Source organism: Scyliorhinus canicula, chromosome 1 (assembly GCF_902713615.1).
Source record: "Scyliorhinus canicula chromosome 1, sScyCan1.1, whole genome shotgun sequence".
Lineage (NCBI taxonomy): Eukaryota > Metazoa > Chordata > Chondrichthyes > Carcharhiniformes > Scyliorhinidae > Scyliorhinus > Scyliorhinus canicula.
The window spans coordinates 76261448-76283374 of record NC_052146.1 but is presented as its reverse complement, the minus strand read 5'-3'; the positions used below and the strand labels follow the sequence as shown (position 1 = coordinate 76283374).

Below are 21927 nucleotides of genomic sequence, written 5' to 3'. Positions count from 1 at the left end.
TCGCGCTCTCTATCTCTCGCGCTCTCTATCTCCCGCGCTCTCTATCTCCCGCGCTCTCTATCTCCCGCGCTCTCTATCTCCCGCGCTCTCTATCTCCCGCGCTCTCTATCTCCCGCGCTCTCTATCTCCCGCGCTCTCTATCTCCCGCGCTCTCTATCCCTCGCGCTCTCTATCCCTCGCGCTCTCTATCCCTCGCGCTCTCTATCCCTCGCGCTCTCTATCCCTCGCGCTCTCTATCTCTCGCGCTCTCTATCCCTCGCGCTCTCTATCCCTCGCGCTCTCTATCCCTCGCGCTCTCTATCCCTCGCGCTCTCTATCCCTCGCGCTCTCTATCCCACGCGCTCTCTATCCCTCGCGCTCTCTATCCCTCGCGCTCTCTATCCCTCGCGCTCTCTATCCCTCGCGCTCTCTATCCCTCGCGCTCTCCATCTCCCGCGCTCTCTATCTCCCGCGCTCTCTATCTCCCGCGCGCTCTCTCTTTCGTGCTTTTTCTCGTGCTCTCTCTCTTTCGCCCGTGCTCTCTCTCTCGTCTGTGCTCTCTCGCTCGTGCTCTCTCTCTCGCTCGTGCTCTCTCTCTCGCTCGTGCTCTCTCTCTCGCTCGTGCTCTCTCTCTCGCTCGTGCTCTCTCTCTCGCTCGTGCTCTCTCTCTCGCTCGTGCTCTCTCTCTCGCTCGCGCTCTCTCTCGCTCACGCTCTCTCGCACTCTCTCTTCCTCTTTCGCGATCTCACGTCTCTCTTGCTCTTTCTCTCTCGCCCTCTCTCTCTCTCGCCCTCTCTCTCTCGCGCTGTCTCTCTTTCTCGCGCTCTCTCTCTTTCTCGCGCTCTCTCTCTTTCTCGCGCTCTCTCTCTTTCTCGCGCTCTCTCTCTTTCTCGCGCTCTCTCTCTTTCTCGCGCTCTCTCTCTCTTTCTCGCGCTCTCTCTCTCTTTCTCGCGCTCTCTCACCCTCGCTCTCTCTCACCCTCGCTCTCTCTCACCCTCGCTCTCTCTCACCCTCGCTCTCTCTCACCCTCGCTCTCTCTCACCCCGCTCTCTCTCACCCTCGCGCTCTCTCTCACCCTCGCTCTCTCTTTCACCCTCGCTCTCTCTTTCACCCTCGCTCTCTCTTTCACCCTCGCTCTCTCTTTCACCCTCGCTCTCTCTTTCACCCTCGCTCTCTCTTTCACCCTCGCTCTCTCTTTCACCCTCGCTCTCTCTTTCACCCCCGCTCTCTCTTTCACCCGCGCTCTCTGTTTCACCCTCGCTCTCTCTCTCACCCTCGCTCTCTCTTTCACCCTCGCTCTCTCTCTCACCCTCGCTCTCTCTCGCTTGCTCGCTCTCGTTCTCACGCTTGCTCGCTCTCGTTCTCACGCTCTCTCTCAGCCTCGAGCTCTCTCTTTCTCTCAATCTCTCTCTCACGCTCCCTCTCTTTCTCTCTGCAAGCAGCCTTTCCAGGAAGGCTCTAAACAAGAGTTGAACAAATATCCCTGTGTTTGCTAACTTTATTTACCAGAGGCTTTTGACCTGTAATGGGCTTTGCTTAATTTGAGATAGAGAAAGTATAAGTTTAGTAGTTGAAATGTTTCCTTTTATTTGAAGTTCAGGTTTGAAAGCACTCTGTCCCTTGACCTTTACCTCCATTGCCCTCCAACAGTTCAATTCCTGGATGTAAGTTTATATGGTCTCTAGACAACCTTTTTATCCTTTCATGGGATGCAGGCATTATGATCAGCATTCGTGGCCTGTTCCTATTTTTTTTGTTGTTTGCAACAATCTAATGATAGCTTTGTAGTCACCATTACTGAGGCGAGCTTTTTATTTCCAGAATTGAATTGAATTTAAATTCCACTGGCTGTGACCAATAAGCCTGGGCCTCTGGATTGCTAGTCTAGTAACATTACCACCTATTCTAAGGAGAGAGACAGAAACACATAAGCTTCTTTGGAAAGAGAAATCATTGGCCTTCATTGCGTTGGTCATCAAAGCTACAAACCAAACTATTAACTTTCTCCCAAGTAAAGTGAGTTTATTCTGTGGTGATGCACAGAGCCCAGGGGCGAGAAAACAATGGAAGGTACATTTATTTGCATGCACCTGCAAATAAAACTGGCTGACAAATGTGTTTGTGACTAATTCCCCATCATGTCACCTGGACCCATTTAACTGTGCCGTTCCATAAATACAGCCGCACTGGGATTTGATCCTGCATTTCTGCTTCCTAACTTTCTGCTGTTCTGATAGATGCTGCGAAGGTGCTGGGATCAGTGGAAGTCATGTTTGGAACAGCATGAGGAGCTTGAACTTCAGGAACTGACTGGACAAGCCCAAAACCATTTCAGGTATTCTTATCCTCTGTGGCTGGGTTAACCCTTTAGTTTCTCAACTGAAAAGATAATAAGAGGTCTTGAAAAGGTGGAAATGCACTCTTATGTTCTCAAGCTTATGTACTCTTATCTACCCCACTTGCCTTGCTTTGACTCTCCAGAAGATGTTCCACAGAGATCTGGCTTAGAAATCTACACAGTCAAGTCTGATGATCATGTATGGGAAAACTGTCAGTCTCCTTTATAAATGTCAAAGACTTGCGTCTGCTTATCTATCTACCAACCTCTATCTGTTCAGGTTGAGAATGTTGCTGAGTACTAGACCTGTCTTTGCACGATTGCATTGTACTGATGATGACTTCTAAATTGACAGCAACCAGACAATGTAACTCAAGTGGTGTTCAAGAGCCTGAAGACACCACCAACGCCAGGAAGGGTGGGTTCAGCCTGACCATCCAATGGCAATGGTGACGTCAGTTAACTGGGAGGCAGTGGCTAATGAAACAAACTGTCTGCTCGTGCTAATTTGCTGTTTTTGTCTACAAAACTAAAATACTCCAGATGCTGAAAATCTGAAGTCGAACAGAGTGCTGGAAATACTCAGCAGGTTACCTGTGGTGAGAGAAACTGAGTTCATGTTTCTGGTCAGTGACCTTTATGTGAAAAGCCCAATAATGAAAGGTCATTGATTGAAATGTCAATTGTTGACTTCTGGTGGTGGCCATGGAGTGAGTGGTCGCACATTTTGCAGCTCCTGCTCGAGGTGGTTTTTTTCAGTCTTTTTCCCCATTTGCTGGGGGATGTTTAGGTGTTCTTAGGTTTTGTCTCTGGGAGCGATTCCCCGGGGACCTAAGAATCGTGGGGATGCCTGAAGGCATCGAGGGAGCGGATGCTGGCTAGGCAGACGAGGAGGTGTACCTGAGAAGGCAATGAACTTTCGGTGTACCAGGACCTGGGTGCGGATTGGCGAAGAGGAGAGCCGAGTTCAATCGGGTGAAGGCTGCCTTCTTTAAGAAGGGGGTGAAGTTCGGAATGTTGTACCCGGCCCGCCTTTGGGTGACTTGTAATGGCAGTGAACATTATTTTGGGACACCAGAGGAGGCAATGGAGTTTTTAAAGAGCCAATGGACTGGCAGGAGAGGAAGGAAACTGAACTTTGGGGGAGATGTGAGGAGATGTTTGTTTTTTCTCTCTGTTTTGCTTTTTGTTTGTTGGTTGTTGGAGAACATCTCTCCTTTGAGATGGTTTGGTGGTGGGGTGTTTGGGGAGCTTTGAGGGTGAATTCACCTTTTTTCTTGTTCCATTGTTGTTTCTGTTATGGAGGTGAGTGGGGCAAGGGCAATCGGTGAGGGGGAGGAGGCTCAGACGCCTTGGGTGGGGGCAGCCAGGCTAGCTGGGTGGGCCAGTTAACAGGAGCACAGTGGGGAGTTGTTAGATGGTTAGCTTAGTAGTAGAGGGGGATGGTATTGTTTAGTGGAGGGGGTTGGCTGCTGGCAAAGGTGTGGTTGCTGTGGCGCAGCAAGAAAAGACACTCGGGTTGGTGTCCACTGGGAAAGTAGTTGGGCAGTTGCGGAGGACCAGAGGGGCAGTGTATGAGTATGGGGATAAGGCAAGTAGGATGCTGGCCAACCAACTCAGGAAACAGGAGGCACAAGGGAGATCAGGAGGGGAAGAGTGGTACTGGACTCAGTGGGGGTGAATGGGGTATTTGAGGAGTTTTATAGGAGGTTCTATGAATCGGAGCCCCGGCCGGGGGAGGTGGGGTGTAATGCGCCGTTCCTGGATGGGTTGGAATTCCCCAAGGTGGAGGAGGACCTGGTGAAGGGACTGGGGGCCCCCATTGGACTGGTAGAGGGCATGGAGATGATGCAGGCAGGGAAGGCCCTGGGCCCAGATGGGTTTCCTCTTGAATTTTATAAGACGTTTGGGGGGGACCTGGGGCCCCTGCTAGTGAGGGCATATAATGAGACGAGGGAAAAGGGGGAGCTCCCCCCTACATTATTGCAGGGGTCCATATCCCGAATACTAAAGAAGGATAAAGATCCGGAGCAGTGTGGGCCCTATCGCCAATGTCGCTATAAATGTGGCCACCAAGTTGCTGGCAAAGATCCTTGCCTCGCAAAGTGAGGACTGTGTGCCAGGGCTGATAGGGGAAGATCAGGTCGGGTTTGTAAAGGGAGGCAACTGTCAGCGAATGTTCGGAGACAACTAAACGTGATAATGATGCCCCTGGAGGGCCAAGACATGGAGGTGGCAGTAACAATGGATACAGAGAAGGCTTTTGATCAGGTGGAATGGGAGTACCTGTGGGAAGTGTTAGGATGGTTCGGGTTCAGACATGGGTTTGTAGACTGGGTCCGATTGTTGTATAGGGCGCCAATAGCAAGCGTGCGGACGAATTGGATGAGCTCAGGGTACTTCGGGCTGTACCGTTGGACAAAGCAGGGGTGCCCACTTTCCCCGTTGCTTTTTGCCTTGGCAATAGAGCCATTTGCAATGGTGCTTAGAACGTTGAGGAGTTGAAAAGGGATTGTGTGTTTGGGGGGGGGGGGTTGAGTTGAGCACAGGGTCTCGCTGTATGCGGACGACCTGTTGCTTTTTATCTCGGACCCACTGGGAGGTATCAGGGAAGTTCTGAGTATTCGGGAGGAGTTTGCCGGTTTTCCAGATATAAGCTAAACATGGGGCAGAGTGAGGTCTTCCCGATCGAGGCCAGGGGGAAGGAGAGGATGTTGCATGATCTGCCATTCAAGGTGGTGGGGCCAAGCTTCTGATATTTGGGTATTCAGGTGGCACGGGAATAGGAACAGCTGCACAAGTTGAATCTGGCGCGGTCGGTGGAACAGATAAGGGGGGATTTTAAGAGGTGGGATGTGCTGTCGCTGGCGGAGTGGGTGCAGAAAGTGAAATGACAGTGCTACCGAGGCTCTTAATTGTCTTTCAGAACCTCCACAACTTCCCAAAATCATTCCTTAAGAAAGTCAATACTTTGATCTTTGGGTTTGTGTGGGCGGGGAAAACCCGAGGGGTTAAGGAGGTGCTGTTGGAACAGGGTTGAGGGGGGAGCGAGTTGGCTTTGCCAAACATAATGAATTATTATTGGGCAGCAAACATTGCTATGGTGAGGAAATGGGTAGTGGAGGAGGGGTTGGCGTGGGGGCGGATGGAGGTGGCCTCTTGCAGGGTATTGTTGACGATGCCTCTGCCGTTCTCGCCGGCAAGTAGTCCACAAGCCCTGTGGTGGTGGCGGCCTTGCGGGTGTGGGGACAGTGGCGGCAGATTCTCAGGTGGGAAGGTGCCTCAGTGTGTGCACTGATTTTCGACAATCACAGATTTGAACTGGGGGTTTGGATGTGAGGTTTCGGGGGTGGCGTAGACAGGGATCGAACAGTTTGCGGACCTGTTTCTGGGAGGCAGCTTTGCGGGTTTAGAGGACTTTGAGGAGGATATGAGCTATCTAGTGGGAACGGATTCAGATACTTACAGGTACGGGACTCTGTGAGAAAGCAGGTACCATCCTTTCCCGATTTGCTTCCCTCGGGACTACAGGATAAGGTGTTAAGCGGAAAAGGGAGGAGGAACTGGGGGGTGGAAATGGAAGCAGGGTTGTGGGAGGCGGTTCTGAGGAGGGTGAATGCACCCTCGTCGTGCATGAGGCTCAGCCTGATCCAGTTTAAGGTAGTTCTGGTACCTCTGTTCTTTGTGGTTTTTATAAATGATTTGGATGAGGAAGTGGAAGGGTGGATTAGTAAGTTTGCCGATGACACGAAGGTTGGTGGAGTTGTAGATAGTGTCGAGGGCTGTTGCAGGTTACAACAGGACATTGACAGGATGCTGAGCTGGGCTGAGAAGTGGTAGATGGAGTTCAACCTAGGTAAATGTGAAGTGATTCATTTTGGATGGTTGAATTTGAATGCTGAATACAGGGTTAAAGGCAGGATTCTTGGAAGTGTGGAGGAACAGAGGGATCTTGGGGTCCACATACATAGATCCCTCAAAGCTGCCACCCAGATTGATAGGGTTGTTTGAAGATTTATGGTGTGTTGGCTTTCATTAAAAAGTGTGGTTGGAACACACTTGGAATATTATAGGAAGGATGTGGATGCTTTGGAGAGGGTGCAGAGGAGATTTACCAGGATGCTGCGTGGATTGGAGGGCATGTCTAATGAAGATAGATTGAGGCTTCCATCACTGGAGAGAAGGAAGAGAGGTGACTTGATAGAAGTGTACAAGGTGATGAGAGGCATGCATAGATTGGATAGCCAGAGACTTTTCCCCAGGGTGAAAATAGCTGTTACGAAGGGACATAATTTTAAGGTGATTGGAGGAAGGTATAGGGGAGATGTCAGATGTAGGTTCTTTACACAGAGTGGTGGCTGCGTGGAATGCACTGCCAGCGGAGGTGGTGGAGTCAGAGTCATTAGGGGCATTTAAGTGACTCTTGGACAGGCACATGGACAGCAGTAAATTGAAGGGATGTAGGTTAGGTTGATCTCAGATTAGAATAAGTGGTCGGCGCAACATCGTGGGCCGAAGAGCCTGTACTGTGCTGTGCTGTATTCTATGTTCCGTAGGGTGCACATGATGGTGGATAGGATTAGCAGGTTCTTTGAGAAGGTTGAGGACGGGTGTGGGGCAATGCACGGGGAGACCTGTGAACCCTGTTCACATGTTTTGGGCATGTTCGAAACTGAAGGATCTGGCAGGTGTTCGTGGACGTAATGTCCAAGGTGCTGTGGGTGAAAGTTGTCCCGAGTCCATAAGTGGCAATGTTTGGCATGTCAGAACACCCGGGAGTCCAGGGGGGTGAGAGAGGCCAATGTTCTGGCCTTTACCTACCGAAACTGGGGGTGTGGATGAGTGACATGGCAGAGTTCCTAAGGTTGGAGAAAATCAAGTTTGTCTTAAGAGGGTCAGTTGATGGGTTAGCTCGGAGATGGAAGTCGTTCATCGACTTCTTCAAGGACAATTGATGTTCGCAGTGGGAGGGGAGGGAATTAAGGGATTAAAATGGGGAAGGCAGGGTGGGAGGAGGGGAATGGCAGGGGCGGTTGGGATGTTGGTTAGTTATGAAGAGGTTCCTGTTTTTTCTTGCTCTTGTGTTGGTTTGGATTTACTGTTCATATAAATGCCTTAATAAAATTATTTTAAAAAAGAAATGTTAATTATTTCTCTCTCTACAGAAGCTGCCTGGCATGAGTATTTTAAACCTGTTTCTGGCGGGGTTGGCGATCACCTTGTACAAGATGCATAACATTAATCAGGGTCACAATGATCTCTTGAACTGGCTTTGGTTGCCAAAGGGTCTCAGAAATGGTCCAACTTTTCCCCATAATTCATCTGTTTGTGGAATCTGACATTTGGCCTCTTCCAGGACAGTAAATGATGAATAGGGAGTGCCTGTTCCATGATGCAGAAGATAGAGAAGCTAAGTGGGCCAGTGATATAAACAGTTGCAGGAAATACTCAGCATTCCTGGCAGCATCTGTGGAGAGAGAAGAGAGTTAATGTTTCAATTTCTGATACAAGGGCATTGACATGAAACGTTAACCCAACATCTCTGGTTTCAGCTGCGAAGAGAAACAGGGTATTTCCAGGGTTTTTTATTTCTATTTCAGATTTCCAGCACCTGCAGTATTTTGCTTTTGGAGATGGACCAGTTGATTGTTTCCTGGTCTGTCAGCTTTTGTATGTTCTTGTATCCCTTTCTGATCTAACACTAATTGAATCAGGTCTGTCTGACAGAGTGGTTTTGCTGCCATTTACTGTGAGATTTTACTCAGCCATTATAGATGCTGTGAGTCCTTGGGAAATGCCCACTGTTTCCAATTGCCAGCTGTGTTCACGGTTGAACAGGGTAATACATCAGCAATCTCTCCTGCAATACAAATGCAGCATGCACAAAGCAGACTGGAAGCACTGTAATTATATGGTGCAGCCTTGTGACAGTTAGAAGTCAACTGCACAACGCGGTTTGGTTAGTGGAAAAATCCAGAACAAGTTTTCTGTTTTATATGGAAGTAAACCAGTGTTAGAAGCAATGCCACTTCAGTTAATTCTAGTTTATTGCCATCAAAATGCCAATCGAACCCAACGCTTCAATTGTGCTTCATGTTACCTACTTAACTGAAATCAATGTATCTTTCGGTTGTAGGAAGGTATTGCTGAGGAAGTCTCTCCTTTGCTGGATAAAGCGCATTCAAAGGAGAAAGTGGTCTCAGGTGAGGAATGTGATCCAGGACAAGAATGTTGGAGTAAATCTCTACAGAAATTCCAGTGGTTCTGTGGGTTGATGGACTGCAAGATGTGGGAACTTAGCCTTTAGATCAGAATAACGCAAGTTCAATCAAAGACTTGCATCTGCAAAATTTCAGGTTGTTAAATTTTCAGCTTTGAAGTGCCTCAGTGAAAGTTTAACATTTTAGTTTCACACTTGAAATATGCCTTTCTGCTAAAACAGACAAGAGTTTCAATTGTTTTGAAATTACAGTTTAAAGAACTGAAAAGCAATTTTCAAAAATGTCTCCCTTCGTATCAGTATGCTTCTGCCCCTCACTATGCTCCCTGGAATTTGGCCTGCTCCTCTGCACACCTTAGTCATAGAATTTACAGTGCAGAAGGAGGCCATTTGAGTCTACACCCCTGAAAGAGCACGCTACCTAAGCACACACCTCCACTCTCCCTGGAAACCAGCAACCCCACCTAACTTTTGGACACTATGGGGCAATTTAGCGTGACCAGTCGAGCTAAACCGCACATCTTTGAACTGTGGGAGGAAATCGGAGCACCTTGAGGAAACCCACACAGACACGGGGAGAACATGCAGACTGCATAGACAGTGACCCAACCTGGGAACCGAACCCGGGTCCCTGGAGCTGTGAAGCAACTGTGCTCACCACTGTGCTACCATGCCACCCTAACTAACCTTGCTTATAAGTTTATAAGATATAGGAGCAAAATTAGGCCATTTGGCATATCGGGTCTGTTCCGCCATTCGATCATGACTGATCTCATTCTGGCTGCCCAGTCTCCATAACCCTTTAACCCATTACCAATTAACAATATGTCTAACTCCTTAAATTTACTCACTGTCCCAGCATCCACTGTCTGGGGTAGTGAATTCCACAGATTTATTAAAAAAAAAATTTAGAGTACCCAATTCATTTTTTACAATTGAGGGGCAATTTAGCGTGGCCAATCCACCGAGCCTGCACATCTTTTGGGTTGTGAGGGCGAAACCCACGCAAACACGGGAGAATGTGCAAACTCCACGCAGACAGTGACCCAGAGCCGGAATCAAACCTGGGACCTTGGCGCCATGAGGCAGCAGGGCTAACCCACTGCACCACTGTGCTGCCCAATTCCCCAGATTCATAACCCTTTGGGAGAAGTTGTTTCTCCTCAACTCTGTTTTAAATTTGCTACCTCTTATCCTAAGACTATGACCTCTTCTAAACTCCAGAGAGCATAGGCCTAAACTGTTCAATCTCTCTTCACACGACAAACCCTCATCCCTGGAATCAACCTGGTGAACCTCCTCTGAACTGCCTCCAATGCCACTACATCTTTACTCAAATAAGGGGACCAAACTCTGTGCACAATACTCCAGGTGTGGTCTCACCAATGCCTAGTACATTTACAACAAACACTTCCTTACCTTTACACTCTATTCCTTTAGCTATAATTGCCAACATTCCATTTTCTTTATTTATTACCTTCTGTACCTGCATGCTAGTTTTCTGTGACTCATGAACGAGGGTCCCCAGATCCCTCTGCAATGGAGCACCCCAAAGTCTCTCCCCATTTAGATAATAAGTTACCATTCCGTTTTTCCAACCAAAATGCATGACCTCCCACTGATCCATATTAAACTCCATCTGCCACATTTTCACTCTCCACCTATCTCTCCATTTGTAAGGTTCTTATTTCCTCATTGAAACTTACTGTCCCACCTATTTTAGATTCATCTGCAAATTTGGCTATAGAACCGTCTATCCCTGTATCCAAGTTGTTTATATAGATTGTAAATAGCTGGGGTCCAGGGACCGATATCTGGCACATCTTGCCATCCAGAAAAATGTATCCATTTATCCCGACTCCCTGTCTTCTGTCCGTCAGCCAGTCTTCTATTCAAGCTAATAAATTACACCTAATTCCATGTGATCTAACCTTGTGAATTAACCTTCTGTGCGGCACCTTATCAAACACTTCCCGGAAGACCAGATATACTACATCTACAGGATCCCCATTATCCACTTTGCTTGTTACATCTTCGAAGAACTCTAGCAAATTAGTCAGACATGATTTACCCTTCATAAAACCATGCTGACTCTGATGGATAGTATTTTGCTTTTCCAAATGTCCTGATATTACTTCCTTGATAATTGATTCTAACAATTTCCCAACAACAGATGTTAAAATAACTTGTCTGTAATTTCCCATATTCTGCCTCTCTCCCTTTTTGAGTAAGGGTGTTCCATTAGCATTTTTCTAATCCATTGGAACCTTTCCCTTGTCCAGGAAGTTTTGGAATATTATATCCAATGGATCCACTATCTCTACTGCTACTTTCTTTAACATCCCAGGATGTAGGCCATCAGGCCCGGCGGGGGCACTTCACCTCAATCCCTATAGTTTATTGAGTACCGTTTCCCTATTGATGTTGATTATTCTAAGTTCATCCTTTTCTACTACGTCTGAATTGCCCGTTCCCATAGGAATGGTACTAGTGTTCTCCACTGTAAAAACTGAGGTAAAGTATTGATTTAGCAACTTTGCCATTTCTGTGTTCCCCACTAATAACTCTCCGGCTTCAACTTCCAAGTGACCAACATTCATTTTGCTTCCCTTTTATTTACTTACAGAAGCTTTTGCTATCCTTTTTGATATTTTGTGCTACTTTTCTTTCATAATTTACCTTGGGTCTTTTTATTACTTTTTTAGTATCCCTCTGATTATGTAATAATGTCCCAATCTTGCAGCCTGCCACTGGCCTTTGCAATATAATATACCTTATTTTTTGTCTTTATAATGCCCTTGACCTCCTTGTTTAGCCATAGATGTTTTTTTTTAACCCCTCTTACCATCTTTTGTCCTCACAGGGATATATTTTAGTTGTGAAGAATTGAGCATCTCCTTAAACAAGTGCTACAGCTCATCAGTTGTCCTACCTTTTAGTCTTCCTGCCCTGTATACTTGAGCCACAGTCTAAAGATGTGCAGGTTAGGTGGATTGGCCATGCTAAATTGCCTTTAGTGTCCAAAAAGGTTGGGTGGGGTTACCGGGTTACAGGGATAGGATGGAGGTGTGGGATTAAAGGGGGTGCTCTTTCCAGGGGCTGGTGCAGACTCGATGGGCTGAATGGTCTCATTCTGCACTGTAGATTCTATGATTCTATGATACTGTTCCAAGAAACAATCTCTAATACATTCAATGAACTCTGCCTCCAGGCTACCCTTGCCAATTTGATTCTTCCAGAGGATGAGCTTATTAAAATCGCCCCTGATTATTGCCGTATCTTTCTTACAAGCCCCCAGTATTTCCTAGTTTATACTGTACCCCACTGCAGAACCACTGTTTGGGGACCTATAGATTACTCCAACTAAGGACTTTTTCCCTTTGCTATTTCTTATTTCTACCCAGACTGATTCCACATCTTGATCTCTAGTGCTTATGTCATTTCGCTTTACAGCACTGATCCCTTTCCTCACCAGCAGGGCTGCACCACCTCCTCTTTCTTTCCGTCTATCTTTCCGAAATACTGCGGACTCCTGGATATTCAATTCCCAGACCTGGTCTCCCTGTAACCATGTAATTCAGTTCAAAGCCCTACCTCTAGAGCCCTAGTTATACGATTTGCGAGGACTCTGGTCCCAGCATTATTCAGATGAAGACCGTCCCAACGGAAGAGGTCCTTTCTTCCCCAGTACTGGTGCTAATGTCCCATGAATTCATTTCTCCCACACCAAACTTTGAGTCACCTCCTGCCTTATCCTCTCTCTTTCAGATACCTTGGGCCTGCGCCACTCACTTCCTGAATCCCTGGACTGCACGTGCTTTTGCAACTTTCTGCTGTCTAGGTGTACTTTCATGCTTTCGCCTGAGGTTCGCATCACTGCTCACAGGTCCTGAATCTGTCTCTGCACCACACTTTGTTACCTTGCAGCATTGCTGTACCAGGGCAGCCAGCAAGAGTTCTGGGAAGTCAGGCAGAGGAGGCTCAGGGAATGGGGCAAGCATTTGACCTGAACCCCCCCCCCCCCCACCACCCCACCACCCCACCACCCAAATACCCAGGCCAAATGCTTTCCCCATTCCTCGAGCCTCCTCTACCCAACTTCCCAGACATCTGCCTGATGCCCTGGACCAGCAAAGCTACAGGAATGCAGTTGGTTGGGCAGCTCGGTGGTGCAGTGGTTAACACTGCTGGCTCACGGCACCGAGGATCCAGGTTCGATCCTGGCCGCGGGTCACTGTCTGTGTGGTGTTTGCACATTCTCCCCGTGTCTGTGTGGGTCTCACCCTCACAACCTGAAAAGATGTGCAGGGTAGGTGAATTGACCATGCTAAATTACCCCTTAATTGGAAAAAAAAGAATTGGGTACTTTAAATTTTTCAAGAATGCAGTTGGTAATAAATGTGTGCGAGACCGAGCTAGTTAGATCAAATAATTCATTTTTTGAAAAGGTGTCCACATTTCAGTGTGGACATGCATTCCATGTTTACGAGTGCAATTTGACAATTTGGAAAGTAACTAGGAACTCTTGTGAAAAATAATTAATTTTCGGTCTGTAAGAGAGTCCCTGCTGAATTACACATATTAATGTGTGTCTTGATCTACATTGCAATGCTGATTCATTAAATTACTCCTGAGGTCTCTAATTACCTGATTAAGTTGGTGATCAGACATCCTGAACAGTTCAGGATTATTTTATAACTAGCAATATTGGAACTGAGGAGTGACTGTACTTTGTACGTAACCTGAGTAACAATGGCAGCCATGTCATAATCAGCAAAGTGACGCAGGTAGAAATCAATGTATTTTAAGAATCGCCCAGTACCTTTACCTTCAATGCCTCTTTTCATGATATTAATCTTTAATTCAGTTACACATTGAAGAATTCTTACAGCAAACTAGGAGGTAAAATGCACTGATTATATGATACCTTTTATAAATTTTGCGATGTATGCATTAAAATCTAAAATATCATAAACTATTATATAAAACTATGGAAGTTTCTATCATCATGGAAAGATTTGACATTACACAAAAATAAAATTTGATTTCTTGGGTCAGAGAGGTTGTTCAGAAGTCCCGGCTCAGCTATAAACACAGTTACACCTCATTAACAACTTTTTCAGGGCTTTCAACAGTGATAGTATCACATAAAAGGGGGAAATCTTGTCAGTGCAGTGATTTCTAGAAGATTGTTGTCTGCAATAATAAATGGTGAGCCCTGTGGAGGAGCAGGAAATTCATATTTTGAACTTGTGAATTTTCTTGTTTACATGACAATCGACAATGACATGGTCGACATTAGACTTCAAATTCCAGAATTTAATTGAATTCAAATTTCACCAACTGTCCTGGTGGGATTCAAACCCAGGTACCCAGAACATTACTCTGGGCATCTGGATTATTAATCCAGTGACAATACCACTACGTCACAGCCACCCCGAATCTTCCTTCAAAAGACCTGTAGGACAGACAAACCCCCAGTCATGTTAAGCGACCAGGGCGGGGTGCAGTGGACCCATGGGGCGGGATTCTCCGACCCCCCCCCGCTGGGTCAGAGAATCGCTCGGGGTCGACGCCAATCCCGCCCCCGCTGTGTCCCGAATTCTCTGCCACCCGAGATTCGGCAGGGGCGGGAATCGCGCTGCGCCGGTTGGCGGGCCCCCCGCGGCGATTCTCCGGCCCGCGATGGGCCGAAGTCCCACCGGCGTGGATTAAACCACCCACCTTACCGGTGGGAAAACAGTGCACCAACTCCGACAAGACACGGGGGACCTTTTATGAACATGGAGACAAGCCAGCCACCTGCTGGCTCAGCAGCTGAGAAAGCAGGCAGCCACGAGAGGATTAACTTGGGTGAAGGATGGGAACGCAAACAAGTCGCAATGCCGGATGAGATTAAGGAGGCCATTGCGACCTTTTACTGAGAGGTGTGTGTGTGTATACATGTGTGTATACGTGTGTTACACACCCACTGGCTGTCTGTCCTGGCTGAACGTTCCCACTGTAGGGCAGGCCGCACAACCGTAAAGGCCAACTGTTGGGGTGGCGGGTTCTCCCAAACAGGGGCACCCCCCTCAACTGCATTTTCTTTGTACGGTACCTTTTTATCATGCTCAATTACCTTATGATCGTAGCTAACACACCCTGAATGATGAGCTCCACATATCGAGAAGACACACCCGATGTAAAATAGCAAAACTAAGTTGCTGTAAATTCTTGTAGATGCATGTTTTGATTTCATCTTGTGTAATGTATGATATGAAATGTCAAAACTCCAATAATATTTTGAAAAAAGGTTACAAGATGGAACAAGGTAACTGTAGACTTGTTAATATCAGTAATAGAAAAGATGCTTGAGAGAATCCTCAGAGATGCAATATATGACTGATTGTTTCAAGAGGAACATATTGTGACACCCACATGGCATCATAAAATGGGTCATGTTTTACAAATCTAAATTTAAAGATGTTCCAAAGTTAATGGATGAGTGAAGCCCAGAAGATATTGCCAACTTGGATTTTCCAAAACCTTTTGATGATGTTCCACACAAGAGGCTTTTCTATAAGAATGAAGTCTCTGGTATTAGTGGTAATATTGGGTTAGATTGACATCTGGCTGGAGGGATGTAGGCACAAAGTAGGTATAGCTGGATTTGCAGACTAGGTACCAGTGGTGTCCCAGGGAAATGTTGCTCTTCAGTAGTTTAAAAAAGCATTATTTTAAATGATCCTTTAATGGTATGTGGGCCTTGCTGGCTAGGCCAGCATTTAATACCCATCCCTAATTGCCTTTGCAAACGTGGTGATGATGTGCCACCTTGAACTACTGCAGTCCATGTGGTGTAGGTACATCTACAATGCTGTTAGGGAGGGAGTTCCAGGATTTTGATCCAGCGACGATGAAAGAACGGCGATATAGTTCTATATCTGGACGGTGTTTGGCTTGGAGGGGAGCTTGTAAGAGACAATGTTCCCAAATATCTGCCCATTTTGTTCCTCTAGATGGTATAGGTTGTGGGTTTGGAAGGTGCTATCAAAGGAGCCTTGGTGAGTTGTGCAGGACATCTTGTAGATGGTACACACTGCCTCCACTATGCATTGGTGGTGGAGGGAGGGAATGTTGAAGGTGGTGGAATAGGTGCCAATCAAGATTTAAAAAAAATTAATTTGTTTTTGGGATGTGGGTGTTGCTGTCCACGTGGGCTTCCTTTTATTTGGATGATATTGAGCTTCTTGAGAGTTGCACTCACCCAAACATATGGGGAATATTCCATCACACTCCTGACTTGTGCCTTGTAGATGGTGGACAGATTTTGGAGAATCAGGAGGCATGTTATTCACCACATAACTCCCAGCCTCTGACCTGTAGCCACAGTATTTATATGGCTGGTTCTTAAAAGCTTGGACATTAGTATTGGGGGCACAATCTGTAAATTTGGAAAAGACCTTCCGATCTGTGTGAGTGCTAGCAGTGTAGATTAACCCTTTTTGCTTCAGGCAGATCTCAATCTGTTTGGAGATTGTGCTTAAATTGGCAATTGATGTACAACTTGGACAAGTGCAATCTTATGCATGTTGGTGGGCCGAATGCGCAACTTCGTTGTCTTTACCCGAACAGATGCCATTGTGCGGCAAATAGGGGATTTTCATAGTAACTTCATTGCAGTGCTAATGTAAGCATAATTATGACACTAATAAAGATTATTATTATTTGGCTGTCCCTTGCTTTAAGAATGATGCCAACTCGGGGTCATGGGTTTCTTGCCATGGGTCTTCATGTGGCTGAGCAGGATGATTTTTGACCCATATATCTTTAGGCATATGGATCTGGATGTTGCATGCAGGAGTGGGATTCGGAATGTAGAATTTCCTTCCTTTTCTGCTGTTGCTCTGCCTCATCATTATGACATGCAACTTGATGAATGACTTGTTGTATTTGAATGCTCGTTGTCCTGGCCTCCATATTCCTACACCCTTCAGGGAAAAGCCTTTTGAAAATGTAGAAGAGAAAGGAATTTGGGCATTCTAGAGCCTCCATTACTGAAGGTTCATGAGGAGTGCTGTGAAACGATAGCTGGAGCAAATAGAATATTGCGGTACACCCATGGAACAGTTGAAAACAAGATGAGGCAGACTACATGTCCTAGTTTGTTTGCTAGTGTCACACGGGAGGGTTTAAACTAATATGGCAGGGGGGTGGGTACCGGAGCAATCGGTCAGAAGATGAAAGCATTGAGGAAGAACTAGGGCCAGTCTGGCTCTGAGGAAGAGCAGACAGGGAGATGTTGCTGAAAACAGCAAGTCTAGTGGTCTGAAATGCATATGTTTTAATGCAAGAAGTATTACGGGTAAGGCAGATGAACTTAGAGCTTGGATTAGTACTTGGAACTATGATGTTGTTGCCATTACAGAGACCTGGTTGAGGGAAGGACAGGATTGGCAGCTAAACGTTCCAGGATTTAGATGTTTCAGGCGGGATAGAGGGGGATGTAAAAGGGGTGGCGGAGTTGCACTACTGGTTAGGGAGAATATCACAGCTGTACTACGGGAGGACACCTCAGAGGGCAGCAAGGCTATATGGGTAGAGATCTGGAATAAGAAGGGTGCAGTCACAATGTTGGGGGTTTACTACAGGCCTCCCAGCAGCCAGCGGGAGATAGAGGAGCAGATAGGTAGACAGATTTTGGAAACGAGTAAAAACAACAGGGTTGTGATGGGAGACTTCAACTTCCCCAATATTGACTGGGACTCACTTAGTGCTAGGGGCCTGGATGGGGCAGAGTTTGTAAGGAGCATCCAGGAGGGCTTCTTAAAACAATATGTAGACAGTCCAACTAGGGAGGGGGCTGTACTGGACCTGATATTGGGGAATGAGCCCGGCCAGGTAGTAGAAGTTTCAGTAGGGAAGCATTTCGGGAACAGTGACCACAATTCAGTAAGTTTTAAAGTGTTGGTGGACAAGGATAAGAGTGGTCCGAGGGCGAATGTGCTAAATTGGGGGAAGGCTAATTATAACAATGTTAGGCGGGAACTGAAGAACCTAGATTGGGGGAGGATGTTTGACGGTAAATCAACATCTGACATGTGGGAGGCTTTCAAATGTCTGTTGAAAGGAATTCAGGACCGGCATGTTCCTGTGCGGAAGAAGGATAATTACGACAAATTTCAGGAACCTTGGATAACGAGAGATATTGTAGGCCTCGTCAAAAAGAAAAAGGAGGCATTTGTCAGGGCTAAAAGGCTGGGAACAGACGAAGCCTGTGTGGAATATAAGGAAAGTAGGAAGGAACTTAAGCAAGGAGTCAGGACGGCTAGAAGAGGTCACGAAAAGTCATTGGCAAATAGGGTTAAGGAAAATCCCAAGGCTTTTTACACAAACATAAAAAGCAAGAGGGTAGCCAGGGAAAGGGTTGGCCCACTGAAGGATAGGCAAGGGAATCTATATGTGGAGCCAGAGGAAATGGGCGAGGTACTAAATGAATACTTTGCATCAGTATTCACCAAAGAGAAGGAATTGGTGGATGTTGAGTCTGGAGAAGGGTGTGTAGATAGCCTGGGTCACATTGAGATCCAAAAAGACGAGGTGTTGGGCATCTTGAAAAATATTACGATAGATAAGTCCCCAGGGCCTGATGGAATCTACCCCAGAATACTGAAGGAGGCTAGAGAGGAAATTGCTGAAGCCTTGACAGAAATCTTTGGATCCTCACTGTCTTCAGGTGATGTCCCGGAGGACTGGAGAATAGCCAATGTTGTTCCTTTGTTTAAGAAGGGTAGCAAGGATAATCCAGGAACTACAGGCCGGTGAGCCTTAAGTCAGTGGGAGGGAAATTACTGGAGAGAATTCTTCGAGACAGGATCTACTCCCATTTGGAAGCAAATGGACGTATTAGCGAGAGGCAGCATGGTTTTGCGAAGGGGAGGTCTTGTCTCACTAACTTGATAGAGTTTTTCCGAAGAGGTCACAAAGATGATTGATGCAGGTAGGGCAGTGGATATTGTCTATATGGACTTCAGTAAGGCCTTTGACAAGGTCCCCCATGGTAGACTGGTACAAAGGGTGAAGTCACACGGGATCAGGGGTGAGATGGCAAGGTGGATACAGAACTGGCTAGGTCATAGAAGGCAGAGAGTAGCAATGCAAGGGCACTTTTCTAATTGGAGGGCTGTGACTAGTGGTGTTCTGCAGGGATCAGTGCTGGAACCTTTGCTGTTCGTAGTATATAAATGATTTGGAAGAAAATGTAACTGATCTGATTAGTAAGTTTGCAGACAATGCAAAGGTAGGTGGAATTGTGGATAGCGATGAGGACTGTCAGAGGATACAGCAGGATGTAGATCTTTTGGAGACTTGGGCGGAGAGATGGCAGATGGAGTTTAATCTGGACAAATGTGAGGTAATGCATTTTGGAAGGTCTAATGCAGGTAGGGAATATACAGTGAATGGTAGAACCTTCAAGAGTATTGACAGTCAGAGAGATCTAGGTGTACAGGTCCACAGGTCACTGAAAGGGGCAACAGAGGTGGAGAAGGTAGTCAAGAAGGCATACGGCATGCTACCTTCATTGGCCGGGGCATAGAGTATAAGAATTGGCAAGTCATGTTGCAGCTGTATAGAACCTTAGTTAGGTCACACTTGGAGTATAGTGTTCAATTCTGGTCGCTACACTACCGGAAGGATGTAGAGGCTTTAGAGAGGGTGCAGAAGAGATTTACCAGGATGTTGCCTGGTATGGAGGGCATTAGCTATGAGGAGCGGTTGAATAAACTCAGTTTGTTCTCACTGGAACGACGGAGGTGGAGGGGCGACCTGATAGAGGTCTACAAAATTATGAGGGGCATAGACAGAGTGGATAGTCAGAGGCTTTTCCCCAGGGTAGAGGGGTCAATTATCAGGGGGCATAGGTTTAAGGTGCGAGGGGCAAGGTTTAGAGGAGATGTACGAGGCAAGTTTTTTTACACAGAGGGTAGTGGGAGCCAGGAACTCGCTGCCGGAGGAGGTGGTGGAAGCAGGGACGATAGTGACATTTAAGGGGCATCTTGACAAATACATGAATAGGATGGGAATAGAGGGATATGGACCCAGGAATTGTAGAAGATTTTAGTTTAAACGGGGAGCATGGTCGGCACAGGCTTGGAGGACCGAAGGGCCTGTTCTTGTGCTGTACTTTTCTTCTTTTTATTCTTAGTACAAGACCTTGATCAGGAATACCATGTCCAGTTTTCGGCTTCTCACATGGAGAGTGATATTGAGTCTTTGGAAGAAGTGATTAATTCCCATTATAAAGCACCTTGACTGGCAAGATTATACCATAGAAAATCGAGCAAGAATAGGTCATTTGGCTCCTCGAGCAGACTCTACCATTTAACTAGATCATAGCTGATGATCGCTCTCAAAAACATTTTCTCGTACAATCCCATATCACGCGATATCTTTACCATCTAGAAATCTATCGATCTCTGTCTTGAATATTCTCAATGACTGAGCCTCCACAACCCTCTCGTGTAGAGATTTTAAAGATTCACCTCCGAGGAGGTTGTCTCGTTCTAGACCATTCAGTTAGTTGAAACTTCCTTCCTGCACCTACCCTGTCAATCCTAATAAGAATTTTGTATGCTTCAATGAGATCGTCTCTCATCCTTTTAAACTCGAGAGATTATAAACCCAATCTCCTCACTGGATAAAAGATAGGCTAAAAGACTTGGCATTCGATATTTCAGCAAAGCTTAGACTAAAGGGTGATCTTATTGAGGTTTTGAAGATAATGAAGGATCGTTTTTTTTAAAAAATAATTTTTATTGAAAGAATTTTTTACATGAAGATATTTACCCCAACTAACTATAAAATGTTACAAAATATTCCCTCTTAACAAATATCCCCCCCCGCCCGAACTCGCGCGCGCGTTGTCCCTCCCCCCCTCCCCCCTCCCCCAAAAACAAACAAAGCAACAATCAACATCAAACATGAACTGCGAGCAAATTTGCCCGCATTTCAACCGTAAATAACCCACCACAACCGTTGTTGCCACCCCCCCCTCCCCTCCCCCCGGGTTGCTGCTGCTGCGACCTCTGTACCCTATCTCTGAGCCAAAAAGTCGAGGAAAGGCTGCCACCGCCTGAAGAACCCTTGTACCGACCCTCTCAGGGTGAATTTGACCCTTTCCAACTGAATAAAGCTTGCCATGTCATTAATCCAAGTTTCCACGCTTGGAGGCCTCGCGTCCTTCCACTGTATTAGTATCCTTCTTCGAGCAACTAGGGACGCAAAGGCCAGTACTCCGGCCTCTCTCGCCTCCTGTACCCCCGGCTCCACCCCAACTCCAAAGATCGCAAGTCCCCATCCTGGTTTGACCCTGGATCCCACCACCCTCGACACCGTCCTTGCCACCCCCTTCCAGAACTCCTCCAGTGCCGGACATGCCCAAAACATATGGACATGGTTCGCTGGACTTCCCGTACACCTGACACATCTGTCCTCACCCCCAAAGAACCGACTCATCCTTGTCCCCGTCATATGGGCTCTATGTAGCACCTTAAATTGAATGAGGCTAAGCCTTGCACACGAGGAGGAAGAATTAACCCTCTCCAGGGCATCAGCCCATGTCCCATCCTCTATCTGTTCTCCCAGCTCCCCTTCCCACTTGGCTTTCAGCTCCTCTACTGATGCCTCCTCCGCCTCCTGCATTACTTTGTAGATGTCCGATATCCTCCCCCCTCCGACCCAGACCCCCGAGAGCACCCTATCACTCCTACTGGGGAGCAAGGGAAACCCTTCCACCTGGCGTCTAGCAAATGTCTTCACCTGCAAATGTCTAAACATGTTTCCCGGGGGGAGCCCGAATTTCTCCTCCAGCTCTCTCAGGCTCGCAAACCTCCCATCTACAAACAGATCCTTCAGCTGCCTGATGCCCACCCTGTGCCAGCTCTGAAATCCCCCGTCCATGTTCCCCGGGATGAATCTATGGTTCCCTCTTAACGGTGCCTCCATCAGACCTCCCACTTCCCCCCTGTGTCGCCTCCACTGCCCCCAGATCTTGAGGGTGGCCGCCACCACCGGGCTCGTGGTGTACCTCGTGGGAGGGAGCGGCCATGGCGCCGTTACTAGGGCCCCCAGGCTTATGTTGCCACAGGACGCCCTCTCCATTCGTTTCCAAGCTGCCCCCTCCCCTTCCATCATCCACTTGCGCACCATCGATACATTTGCCGCCCAGTAATACCCCGAAAGATTGGGTAATGCCAGCCCTCCACTATCCCTACTCCGCTCCAAGAAGACCCTCCTCACCCTTGGGGTGCCGTGCGTCCACACGTAGCTCATGATGCTACTCGTCACTTTTTTGAAGAAGGCCCTAGGGAGGAAGATGGGCAAGCACTGAAATAAAAACAAAAACCTC

General features: G+C 47.0%; 1 protein-coding gene across 8 annotated transcripts in view; it reads left to right on the top strand.

Annotated features, from left to right (window-relative positions):
* Nucleotides 1-21927, top strand: part of sfi1 (SFI1 centrin binding protein) — a 293546-nt gene that overhangs the window by 89832 nt on the left and 181787 nt on the right. For all 8 annotated transcript variants that reach the window (XR_005460253.1, XR_005460252.1, XM_038793413.1 and 5 more), the window contains 2 exons: nt 2217-2314; nt 8454-8520. Coding sequence is in view for 6 of the 8 variants with exons in the window: in XM_038793413.1 (XP_038649341.1) it covers nt 2217-2314; nt 8454-8520 (165 nt within the window). In the remaining 2 variants the exon portion in view is untranslated. The remainder of the gene's footprint in view (nt 1-2216; nt 2315-8453; nt 8521-21927) is intronic.